General features: G+C 37.3%; 1 protein-coding gene and 2 long non-coding RNA genes across 6 annotated transcripts in view; 2 read left to right on the top strand and 1 right to left on the bottom strand.

The window, feature by feature from the left end:
• The window catches only part of LOC121866485, a 22665-nt gene extending 21674 nt beyond the window's left edge, over nucleotides 1-991 (top strand). For both annotated transcript variants that reach the window (XR_006088989.1, XR_006088988.1), the window contains exon 3: nucleotides 413-991. This is a non-coding gene — a long non-coding RNA (uncharacterized LOC121866485). The remainder of the gene's footprint in view (nucleotides 1-412) is intronic.
• LOC121866483 (elongation factor G, mitochondrial-like) overlaps nucleotides 1-12633 on the bottom strand; it is a 23942-nt gene extending 11309 nt beyond the window's left edge. Inside the window, exons 1-9 of the mRNA XM_042366195.1 lie at nucleotides 12499-12633; nucleotides 10470-10616; nucleotides 9333-9465; nucleotides 8771-8975; nucleotides 5883-5999; nucleotides 3735-3853; nucleotides 3218-3410; nucleotides 2726-2894; nucleotides 1633-1779 (exon numbers count right to left, since the gene is read on the bottom strand). Of these exons, the coding sequence (XP_042222129.1) occupies nucleotides 1633-1779; nucleotides 2726-2894; nucleotides 3218-3410; nucleotides 3735-3853; nucleotides 5883-5999; nucleotides 8771-8975; nucleotides 9333-9465; nucleotides 10470-10616; nucleotides 12499-12564 (1296 nt within the window). The 5' untranslated portion in view covers nucleotides 12565-12633. The remainder of the gene's footprint in view (nucleotides 1-1632; nucleotides 1780-2725; nucleotides 2895-3217; nucleotides 3411-3734; nucleotides 3854-5882; nucleotides 6000-8770; nucleotides 8976-9332; nucleotides 9466-10469; nucleotides 10617-12498) is intronic.
• LOC121866484 lies at nucleotides 2421-3411 on the top strand. Of its 3 annotated transcripts, none has more exons than XR_006088986.1 (3): nucleotides 2421-2461; nucleotides 2771-2907; nucleotides 3319-3411. It is a non-coding gene; the product is annotated as an uncharacterized LOC121866484 (long non-coding RNA). The 3 variants fall into 3 exon arrangements; XR_006088985.1 differs by lacking the exon at nucleotides 2421-2461 and adding an exon at nucleotides 2468-2567; XR_006088987.1 differs by lacking the exon at nucleotides 2421-2461 and adding an exon at nucleotides 2468-2590.
• Nucleotides 12634-12892: the final 259 nt, after the last annotated feature.

Genomic DNA, 12892 nt, shown 5'->3' with positions numbered 1-12892 from the left:
GAAGCTTATATACAGTATATGTTTTACCCACTGACATTATAATTTTGCCATAAAAATTTTTCATAGGGTATAATAAGCATTTTTCAGCATATCTTACTGAGGAATCCATAGAATTGAGTGGATTATGCCTATTTTGAACCATAATTCAATGGGTTACAAAGTGACAAATTAAAACCTTAATATCTAAACTGGACAAGCTCTACAGGATATCTAAAGAAATATGAAAGGAAATTCACTAACCTATTTAAAATCAAGATAATTTATATGCATTTAAGTGTACTGACCACGGTCGTATATGTTAGTTAACATAAAATCAGATGATTCAAATTACGCTCAATAGCCCATAAAACATGTAGCTGTAACTTTTTTATCGAGTCCCCCAGTTGAGACATCCATTTTCTCACCATTTCAGAATGCCTGAGGCCTCTGTTTTCTCTCCATGTGGTACTGAGACTCTGATATTCCTTAGTATCTCATCTCATGTTATGAAATTTGAAAATGCAACTGAATGTGTATATGTCATATCAAATTAGATATGTCTCATTACAGATGAAACCTTCAAGATCCCTCGTGAGTGATGTTGACAGTTTCAACTGTATTTACCATTTGATAAAATTTTCGAATAAGTTAAGAGTACTTGTAGAGTCTGCCAGTAGAAGCAACGAATCACTGACCCATCCTTAGGGACACCCTGAGTGCCAAATTGCTACTGAAGTTAGATCATTTTGATTCCCAATCATCAGAGAATCTGATGTTTGTATTGAAATTATTGTCAGTTTTAGATTTTAGAAAGTAATTATTATCCTGAAAAGAATATGTCAGTCTTCTTATCTCCAAGATCTAATGGCAAACTCTCAGTAGGCCCTTGTCTAAATTCTGATGAGGTCGTAAGAAAGACATTACCAGTTTGTGCATTTGAAGCCCATTTCAATAGTGCCCGGCAAGCTCAAACTCTGATTAGATTGTAACAATAGATGTAAGAAATAAATCTGACCCATGACACTGATTTTCATAACCAAATGTACAGCAACTGATTTAAATGAAATATATGTAATGCATGAAGTGCATGTTTGGCATGCCTGAGTTGCCAGTTAGCCTCGTATATAAATGAGTAAGGGAGGGTAAGCGACACTGTGACGCTTCACTCATCATATCTCAGGTATGTGGCTAGTGCCTCACGCCTGCCATGTTAAGTCATTTGAACTCAGTTAAATTTGGTGAATATCACTGTTCATGTTTTAATAGTGAAATTCTCATGTGCCAAGTAAGAATTAACGTAACATAAATATCATCTGTGCCGATGCCAGACATATGATTGTGTGTAATTGTGTTTAGGCTTTTAAAACAATCTTTGTGACGCTTCCCTCATCATATCTCAGGCACAGTGTGTTGTAGCTGAATACCTGCAGCTACTGTGGACTGGTAGCTGCCTACCAGCCAGATGTCTAAGTCATGATGTCTTTAATTCAGTGAGATTAAAACCAAGGAGTAATGCACCCTGGGAGCTATACACCCATGAGATGAGCTCTCTAGAAAGAAAAGGAAGAAATAGAAAAAATAATAACAAAAACCTTTCTGTTTTCCACCCCTTACATAAGTACAGTACTGTACTACAATGAAAGGAATACTAACCATTGAGATGTTCAGCTTAGCATTTGTTGTGAAGGTATCTCCTGAGGCACAGTCTATGCCAAACAATGCACAAATATCACCAGCAAACACTTCAGAAACTTCCTCCATATTATTACTATGCATCTGGACAAGTCTGGATACTTTAACCTGCATGGATAATACGAGTTCCTTTTAATGCCAATGATATGTTCCTGTATTCATTTACTCTGAGATGTATAATCATTATAACATGTAAATTTCTTGAACCTATCATTATCTAACAAATAAGAATAACAGTACAGTACAGTACAGGTGGCCCAAGGACAGGCCATCCTTGTTACATGAGGGGCAACCATTATTATTATACTGTACATACCGGGTATAGGTATTTAATGAGACTAAATGCAAATATTTTAATGCTAATGTGATACAAACTGCATAACTTGATATTTTTCATAAAAACTTCACTCAGAAAATGTGCTAATTTCAACACTACAGTACAGTAGTATGTAACTGAATTAGGGGATGTTTGAAATTAATTGTTATTTGCACCCGGAATTTTAGGAATAAATATTCATTAACTGTCTGCATGACAGTTTATTTCATAAAATTAGGTTCAATCTAGAATTTGATGTGCTCCAAATCTGTAAAAATGGGCAAATATAAGAAAATTACCAAAATTTCCAAAATTCCCACACCTTAAAAAATACAGAAAATTTTCATGACAGTTCCCAACTTCACGGAAACTTTCCATGCCTTTGCAACCCTAAATACACCCCAACTCCATCTAGTGGTAGCTCACTGTATCCTCTCGAGATAAGGGGAGAGATAAGATCAAAGTTACGGTCAGGTTAGTTAATCCAACAGTCAAATGTGCATCATCAATGGATATGAAGAGCAGTTTAAGCGTTAAGTTTAAAGTAAACTCCACAACACTCTCTTCATGTGAACTCTAGGTACTCTGTAATTAATTTTCACAGTGAGTAGTTATTTAAAAAATAGTTTGGAAGAATTTGGTTGTAGTTTACATTCAGTTTGTTGCCATTTGTTAAGAACTATGAAAGCAATAAGAGTACCCACAAAAACACAAAAACAAAATATTAAACTGATTCACCTTCTTGCCAGTGCGTGAGTTGTATATAACTTCCCCTTTCTTAAGGCATCCTTGGTAGACTCTTACGTATGTCAACTGGCCAAACCTGCCAGCTTCAAGTTTAAAGGCCAAGCCAACAAAAGTATGGCTATTATCACGTGCAGAATGCAACAGGATCTTCTTTTCCTCACTGAAATGGAAAGGTAAAAACTGTATGCGGTTTTTAAAATGGCTTAACTTATATTTAATGCACTAGGCATGCACTGAACCATTTATGCTCTATTTCTACCATAAAAAACAGTATACTGTATTACTGTGGTTTAGGGCCTTTGGCTACATAATTTGTAGGTTCTTTGTAAATTATGATTTAGTGACAAAGAGAAAGGCAGTCAACACACTACAGGACATCACTTGTTTTTCTTTTGGAAAATCAAATAATTGATCAAATAAATATGTGAAGTGTTTAAGACACCCTAAAAGCAAGATAAGCTAGAGTAATAATTCTATACTTACCCTGCCTTATTTAGCTGCAAAGCAAAATTATCAACTTCCCCTGGGTTTGGTAGGTATCTAATAACAGACTCCATGAGTGACTGAACCCCTTTATTTTTCAGTGCTGTTCCCACAAAAACTGGTGTGAAGGTTTGCTTGAGGCAGGCACGGCGAATACCAGCATGAAGCTCTGCCTCTGTTGGTGTCTTTTCCTCTGAAGATTTAATACATGATAGTTGGAGACACAATTAAATTACATGACTTAAATCTTTTCATTTATTCTAGCTACAAAAAATAAAAATAAATAAATAAATACAGAATGATTAACAATGTCAAACTCTGTTATTTGTTTCAAGAATGCATCTTGTCAAACTTATAGCAGCCTTTTAACAAGTAAAACACTACTAAGATCATGTTATTTTCTACAGCAAACAAAAAATCTAAATAGATTATATAATCTGTACCCTTACTTCCATATTTCAGGTAAGTTAAAAACTCTGGAAACACAATTGTGATTTTTGCCAATATTTCTTCTTACCCAAAAACATTTCCCCAATGATGTCATCCGCATTGGAGAGATGCTCAATAAGTTCCATACGCTGCTCCTCAACCTCGACACTCATGTCTCTTGGAATTTCATCCTCACGTACAATATTTCTAATAAAAAATATATGGAGTGTTATCCATGTGTTGGAACACTATGTTAGCTTCCTACATAATACAGGAGGTCCCCAGGTTACGAAAGGGTTCCATTCCTGAGGACGTTCGTAAGTTGGAACACATGCTATATGCATACCTTACTTACAAAACAATGTTTAAAATCCCACTACTATATCATAGCCAAAGTCCTTATATACATCTAAAATCACTTAATTTAAGACAAAAGAAGAAATAGAATTACAAAATACAGTATATTAAAGTAAAAAATAAGTCATCAGGTAAATAAAATACAGTAATGTAAATTTCAAGTTTAACCCCGATCGTATCGTCAGGCATTAATAAGTCGGATGTTCGCACGTCGGGGACCTCCTGTACAATATAATTCTAAAAAAAAATAAAATAATGCTCTCATACACACCTACAAACTTTAACCAAAATTAAGTTTCTTCAATCTATCCAAGTGCCATCTGAGGGTTTATGACCACACCTACATTATCCACTCCAACTTTTCTGGTTGTCTTACTAATCTTCCCAAACTTGTAAATAAAGTATCCAGGAACCCAGCGTTTAATTTTTTATTCATCCACCCAAGTCTTTTCCTACCCTCAATTTTAACATTACAATAAAACCTCTATACTGTACACTGGACTTCAATACACTAGAATTTGCTTTTTTGGGGACTCTCTGGGGTGCTCTGGACACCCAAACTTTTTATGTAGAGTACATATTGTCTTTAATGGGATACTGAAGGGTTTTAAGAAATAGGTAAAATTATGTAGAGTATGTGTTTTATGAAATGAATAAAATTATGTAAAATACCTATTTTTAGAAATGGGTAAAATCTAAAGAAAAAAACTTCTCACTGTACAACCTCATATAGTAGCGGTACCCTCTAACATGCCTTCTCTGTCTACAAAGTAGATATATCTCTCCTTCCCTAGATATTTCTCTTGTAGTTACTTGGCATTTAATATTGTCTCTGTTGTCCCCCTATATGGTATGAACCCAACTACCTTTCTTTAACCCTCACCAATGGGATCGCCCATAAATGATGCAATTCTTTCATCCCTCAATAGAGATCATACTGTCAGTCTATGCATATGCATACTGTATATGCAGTATATTATTTTCAATTATGGTTGATGAGATTACAGATGTATCAAATCAAGAACAAGTAACAAAATATGTTTTTGATGGGTTGATTACTTTGAGGTACATGAAGAATTAATTGGATTGTACAATCTCGTTCAAGATTCTTCGAACACCGCTGGAGACAGCTGGCAACTCAAGGCCGTTTGTTTACTATAGTACATAGTAAAAATTATGAATAAATGTAACAGTGATCGGTGATTGGTTACTTAGTTCCTCGTTGTTAAATTTAATGGTTGGGCTTTGTTGTTTCGTATATTAAACTATGTATTATAGTAAACAAATGGCCTTGAGTTGCCAGCTGTCTCCAGCAGTGTTCGAAGAATCTTGAACGAGACTGTACAAGGCAGAGAATGTTACCTTAAATGAACTGTAGGCATCAAGTCTTGAGAATGTGACTGATAAAGAAATGAAGGCTTGCAATTGAGGCATCCAAGCATATGCCAGGAAATCTTGAATCAGGTTTTCTGGCTTGGGAGGAGGAGGAGGAGGGGGGGATTTAAATGTGTGTACTGTATAGGTACTAGGAAAATTTTATATTTTGGGCTAATTCAAACAACCCACAACCCACACAATATCAAATTTGCAAGGATTCATTGCAAGTGATTTAAATTTAATGGTTTACTTAGAATATTGGGTTGTACAGTGCTATCATTTTTGAGAATATGTTTAGGGAGATGGGCAGTAACTAGAGCAAAACACCCTCTGCTGCTAACCACCACAATCCCAATTCCTGGTGCGCTAGTAAACCTGAGATGAAACAAACAATGACTTTATGTTACATCACTAGGAAGATCACTGTATTAAAAAGTTACATACCTTAATCAAATATCTATTCTCAGTTCTTCCCATTTGTGTTAAAACTGTATTTACTTACCCAAAATCTCCCTCGAAGTACAAAGCTTTCTGACCCACTAAGTCGATGATTCCTTTTGTGTTGCTTTCTAAACCTATTGGTAACTGCACAAAAGCTGCATTGTGGTGCAATTTAGACCTGTCAACAACAAAAAAATCATTAAAGACAGTTTACATTAACTCCCCCAGTCAGAAGACATACAGTACTTTGTATATCCTAGAACCCCAAGCAGTGCACCAGAGGACATGCCTGGTGGGTACTTATGACTGTTCTGTGTCACTGGTAGAACAGTCTGATATCACAAAAGTCATATTACCAAGACACTCTGATAGGGGGTTTAGGACAGGGGTCGACAACCTGCATTTAAGGGAAGTGTGTGTGTGTGTAATGATAATAATAATAATAATAATTGACGGTTTATTGAAAAAATTCTGCAGCCCGAAGGCTGAAAATATACACTGGACATAAATGACTTATTACATACTACATTGGTGGTTTAACAAAAGCCTTCATCAGAGAAAGGTAAAGGAACATACAGTGAACATACAGATTAATGTAGGTGTTGAACAGCAAACTCGTAGTGTAGTAACTCCCTCCTAGATGGTGTTAGGAGGAACTCACGTGATGTAGTAGTTCCCTCAGATGGTGTTATGAGGGACCTGGCGTGGTGTAGTAATTCCCTCACAGATGGTGTTATGAGGGGCCTGACGTGGTGTAGTAATTACCTCACAGATGGTGTTATGAGGGACCTCACGTGGTGTAGTAATTACCTCACAGATGGTGTTATGAGGGGCCTCACGTGGTGTAGTAACTCCCTCACAGATGGTGTTATGAGGGGCATCGCGTGGTGTAGTAATTCCCTCACAGATGGTGTTATGAGGGGTCTGACATGGTGTAGTAATTCCCTCACAGATGGTATTATGAGGGGCTTGACGTGGTGTAGTAATTCCCTCACAGATGGTGTGATGAGGGACTTGACGTGGTGTAGTAATTCCCTCACATATGGTGTTATGAGGGACATGTGGTGTAGTAATTCCCTCACAGATGGTGTTATATGAGTGAGGTTTGGTCTTAGGCCTTCCTATCGTAGACGGATTAACACATCGCTGGTTGTTGTTGGCTCTCACGGGCCGTTATCACTGGGTACCTGGGACCTCACTGTGTGAAGGTTAACTTGGGTACGACTGTTACTGTTGAGTTGTTCTCACTGACCTAAGCACTGTTCACCACTGTTCACCTCTGTTTAACACTGGTTCCGTTCCTTTCCTAAATGAAATTGTAACTTCTGGCGAGAACTTGTTGATATTCCGGTGGGGAGGAGGGTTCAGGGGAGGGGGTTGGTATGGGCCAACTTAACAGTTGACCTGGTTGCTCCGAGAGGAGCGCCAGGTACGTCTTGACCCTTCGGTGGTCAAGGATGTAGAGTGTGTGTGTGATAATAATAATAATAAACGGTTTATTAATAGAGTTGCAGCCGGTGGCTGAAAATATATTGGTGTGCGTGTGTGTGTATTGGTGTGGGTGTGTGTGTGTGTTGGCATGTGTGTGTGAGGGAGGTGATATGTATGGGGGTAGGTGAGGGAGGGGGGTGTGTGAATGAACATTCCCATCACCCAGCTGGAAGCCCACTCCCCATCATGTGGTGGTCAGTCTCAAATCTAACAAGTAAACAGACCAGACTGGCCACTCATAGAAAGAGGTAAGAAAACAGATAAATAGTTAGCTCAATACTCATTCTTACACAAGAGGAAAAAAAAATCTGACTAGGCATAGTGGTCTATCAGAGTGTCTTAGAACAAGACTATTGCCATATCAGAGCAATTTCATCCTCCCAGCTTTTCCTACTGTCATGGAGATTAAAAGTCATACTGAACATAGTACATCCTTCTAATGTGATGCTTGGTGTGAGAGGACATACCAGGCTAATCCTTCTGACTGAAAGGGGTAGTGAGAAAAAGTGGTATCTTTAGAATTGTATACTATATTCTAAGCCTCACTGGTCAGCACCTACTGTACATCTGTAGCGTAATCCTCATCGCCTTACTGTAAGAACATTAAATACTGGGTGCTACTATAGCATGCAGTCTACAAAGTTATCTTTAGTCTAACCTAACCTGACCTATCCTAATCTAACCTAACTTAAATATCTTGTAGACCACACGCTACAGTAGCATGAAATACTCTATGTCTTTAATGTTTCACTTCTACCAAGACAGTGCACTAATGTCTTGGTAGAGTACTGTGATTTTATCAGTTATAATTTTTATTTTACACTGATTTTTGGATACAGTATACTACACTGGCAATGTCATGGTACCATACTGCACACAACAGGGATAAATTAAATCATCCATAGAAGGGTGGAAATATTGGCCTGGGCTGGACACTTACTGGCTAAGCCAGTCATGAGACAGCCCAGCAAGATACTCAGTGGCTGTGGGTGTTGGCGGTTTCACTACTACTGTGCTACCAGAATCTGCATTTTCTCCCCTGAGCATATGGTTCATCACCACCTCCAAAAAGAGAGCAAAATTAGTGACGAGCTTCCTATATTGTAGGAGAACCATTTGGAAGTTAAGGTCCGTGGGATTCTTCTCGTATAGAAAACAGAGTTGCACCTTTGGAGTACAAAGAATTGGGTTTGTGAGGAAACTTTATATTAACGGAGACTCTATAAAAGAAGAATTATTAAATAGCAAAGATCCACAAGACATGTTCAATGATCTGTTTTGTTTTCCCCACAAAAAAAAGGTATAGAACTTTAGGTAAACATTCCTTATATTTTTTCATTTTGTATTTAAGTATTTAATATAGTGACATTAATATGTAAACAACACAAAAATGCCAACGGACATATTTGCTTTAAAATCAAACGTGAACACATCTCTGAACATTATTCACATGCTTACCTCATTTGATGCAACACACGAGAAGGATTGGCTCCCATTCTGTCTAGTTTATTGATGAATGCCAAACATGGTACATTATATCTCTTCATCTGTCTGTTAACAGTTAATGTTTGAGACTGAACACCACCCACTGCACACAACACCAATACTGCCCCATCTAACACCCGCAAGGCTCGCTCTACTTCCACTGTAAAATCCACATGTCCTGAAAAGAAAAATATTAATTTCATTATTTAATCATGTACAGTGGCTACATGAATTCTTTTCTCTCGTGGTAGTTTTCTGTTTTCTTACATACCGAGTATGTAATACAGCCTCATTGGCAGTGTGGCTACATTCTCTACCCATGTATTATATTTTGCTCTTATCTTATATTAAAAATTCTTCTTTGTAATATCTATAATGTACAGACTTCTAAATCTCTTTTAATTTTATATAAAATAAGAAGCCTGAGAATGCACTTTGTAAGAATTAAAAATGGTATCTGCAACATAAGTGCAAGTCCTGAATGTACAGTACATTAGTCAATATTCTAGATGAGAGTTCTATTTTGGTCAAATACCTGGAGTATCGATGATATTAATGTTATGGTCCTTCCACATAGTATAGGTAGCAGCACTCTGAATTGTGATACCTCGCTGTCTCTCCAGCTCCATGCTGTCCATTACCGCCCCAACACCATCTTTCCCACGTACCTGAGGAGCATACACATAAAACTCAATCCTCTTATATTGGTTAATTGTTTCATTATTCCCATAACAAAAATAACAATAATACCCCCAGGAGCTGACAAAATGTGCCTTTACTCTTTAAACCCACCTTTTCTTACTTTATACCCGTTATGCATAAAAACAGGATCCCAGACCCCCCAGCCTGCAAACCCGTTGCTTTCAATTGCTTAAAAGGGTCATAAGTCGACAAAATATAAACATGCATAAAAAAAAAAGATTGATTTTCAAGCTCCATTATTTTTAAACAAATCAGTTAGTATACAGTATATAATTTGGGGCTCCTCTCTGGTACTTCTTCTGGTATAACGAACTTGTTCTACAGAGTGGCTGACATCGTAACATCATCAGGAATTTCTTCTGACATGTCAACGTCAAGAATGAAATACAGAAGTAATAAGGATATAAAAGAACGAAGATTAAGAATATTGGCTAATGCATACGGTACACAATTAGTTATGTTATTGTGTGTTAATGATACTCTGCATAGATTTGCTTAAAAAGTCACGACCAAACGGAAACAAGACCAGTATGAGTAATGCAACTACTTGATTATGTGTCACCCAATATTCACACTCTTCCCATTTAGAGAGAGAAAGCAGACGTATTTACTCTTAATTTGTTAAAGTTAAGGTCAAATAAACACTTATTTAAAAAACACATTGCTATTCATATATTAAAATCAACCGTGTCCACATTTCCATTGGGGATATATATATATATATATATATATATATATATATATATATATATATATATATATATATATATATATATATATATATATATATATATATAATGTGTGTATGTGTGTGTGTATACGAACTGTCTCGTAAATTGGTCAAGAGTTGACATGTTCTGATTGGTACAATTTGCTTGGGTATGAGTTATCCAGCACCCCCCAAAAATTTAATCTTTGTACCCTCTTAGTATGTCATCATCCACATCAAACTCTGACATATAATACTGACCTCATGCATCTCATCTATTCGACCAGTATAGTATAAAATCCTTTCAGTTAAGGTCGTCTTGCCAGAATCAATATGAGCAGATATCCCAATATTCCTGATCCTCTCCAAAGATACAACGCCTGTAGATGTTGAGAAACAGGCAGGCAACTGCAAATATAAGAGATCACCTATGAGTACTACATAAATGGAATATTCTTGTTACAAGCAAAACATTGTACAGGTATATTTGAATCAGGAATACAATACAGTATAGGTGATTATAATTATTGGGCTTTCAAAAATACTCTTCAAGAACAGTGTTGACTCGGGGTCACACCAAGTCCAACATGTGAATACAGTATAAACAAATCGGTATTATTATTGTTTCGGTCATGCAGCGAATTTTAGCTTAGGTTAGGCTGAAATTATGGTGTTCCAGTGTTCTTTTTTAATGTGTTTTGAATGACTTCCAAACAGGTGCATGACCAAGACAACAATTTTACCAACAAATCTTTATTGCAATTACCTTTTCATCACACATAAATCCTCTATTGACTTTTGCCCTATTCGCAGCACGGTTGTTAGCATTTAAATCATAAGATAGGTAAGGTTAGGTCAGGTTCTGTGCATTGTCATTTCATTTTCGTGTTTAGTATCATACAAATAATATCTCCAGAAATTTTGGTGCAATTCCACAAAGTCCTTCAGGTGCTAACCGGTTGCTCCACCATTACCTTAAAAAAACCTCAATATAGAGTTCTGTGGTTGTCCTTTTCCCAATTTTGACTAAAAATTGTCCTAAAACAGCTCCTTTTCACGAGTTGGTGTCAAAAAGCACTACCAGTATCTTTGTTTTCTTACCTTAATAAAATGGTGGGTAGAGAGCAGCTGTTGCTAGCAGAAACTGGTGGAATCGTTCACCTTGATCGGGGAATATTTTACGGAAGAATGCAGTGGCAAGGTGACCGTCAAAATGTTCTTCCTTTCTTCCAAATTTTGGAATCTCGTTGCGGACGTCTCGCCACAGACGTTTGATGTTATTGGTGTTGGTGGAAGACTCTGAGTCTTCTGAGTTTTGGGGGTTGTCACCAGTCTGATGAAAGTAGCCTTCTAAAGAAATGTTCTTGAAGGAACTCTGCCTATCTGATACTATTGTTGTTCCTTCTAAAATCCAGTCTTTAATAACTTCAATCAATGTTTCTTCACTTCTGTCACCAACAGTTACCAAAAAAATCTTCTTGCCTCCACGTTCAATTCCCCCCAACACCCAGTTTCCTCTAACCTCTGCCTTGTCGCACTTTCTTTGGCCAAATTCAGCTTCATCTACTTCTACAACTGTTCCTGGACCTCCGAGTTTGCTTGTCTTAGTTTCACAGTAATGCATAACAATCTCTCTCATGTGACTATACCAATCTGCGATGGTTGTTCCTGTTAGTTTCGTCTCGAACACCACAGTTTTATAGGTTGCCTTATGGTTTATAAACCAGTACATCAAATAAACAACTTCCTTGGATGAAAGTCTAGAATTTTCAAAGAATGTGCCTTTATGGGCACTGACGTTTAACCTGCATCGTGTTTTTTTATATCCTTTCCCAGAAGTCCTCTTGACAACCTTATTACACTGAAATCGATGTCTGCCGTTCACCACAACAACTACTCCACAATTCAGGCATTTAACGGACTCGGGCAGTAGGTTGTGAGCAATCAAAAAGTCGCCAAAACCTTTGTTGTCAGACATACACTCGATTAATCGCGAAAGATTGACAGAACACCCTGAGCAGGACATACTTCCTAAGACGCGCCGCCGCCGCCGTGCGAGGGTCTGATGGACGGCGTGTGATGGAAACACCTAAACTGCACACACGACGGCGGCTGGATACAATAGTATACACATTATTCATTTGAAGAAAAACAAAATTACGTATATTGTAATTCAGCCACTTAATTTGCGGTTTCCTCGAGGTAAGAGTGAAGCTTTCATTGCAATATTTAATTCAGTCTTGGCGAATTTGGTGGCAAAGGTGTGCATGTTTAATTTTATGACACTAACCTTGTGGAATATAGACCATGCTCTTTGAAATTTATTAAGGGTGGTAGTTGCTGTAGTAATAATCATGCTGGCTGTACCGGCACTGCTCAACACTCCCTCTCTGCTCCCTCACATTGAGTAACTGATGCAGCAGACGACGTCACGACCTACTCATTGCATAATTTGACATTTCAGTAATTCTTATATCGTTCCATATTTAGTTATATTATTTCAAAATAATCTTAATAACCAATTTGCGCCAATTTATTTAACATCACATTATCCCTGACGAGAGGTTATTTACATGGTACATATTTTCCTAGCCAGCAGCACGTGTTATGGTGAGGGATAGTAAACAAACCTTCTCCTGCACTGGCAACAAATATTGCATTATAAGTGTGTCCTATCAAGTAGG

Source organism: Homarus americanus, unplaced genomic scaffold, assembly GCF_018991925.1.
Source record: "Homarus americanus isolate GMGI-L3 unplaced genomic scaffold, GMGI_Hamer_2.0 scaffold16430, whole genome shotgun sequence".
Taxonomy (NCBI): Eukaryota; Metazoa; Arthropoda; class Malacostraca; order Decapoda; family Nephropidae; genus Homarus; species Homarus americanus.
Note: the sequence above shows the minus strand (reverse complement) of the source record. Positions and strands in the feature narration are given on the sequence as shown.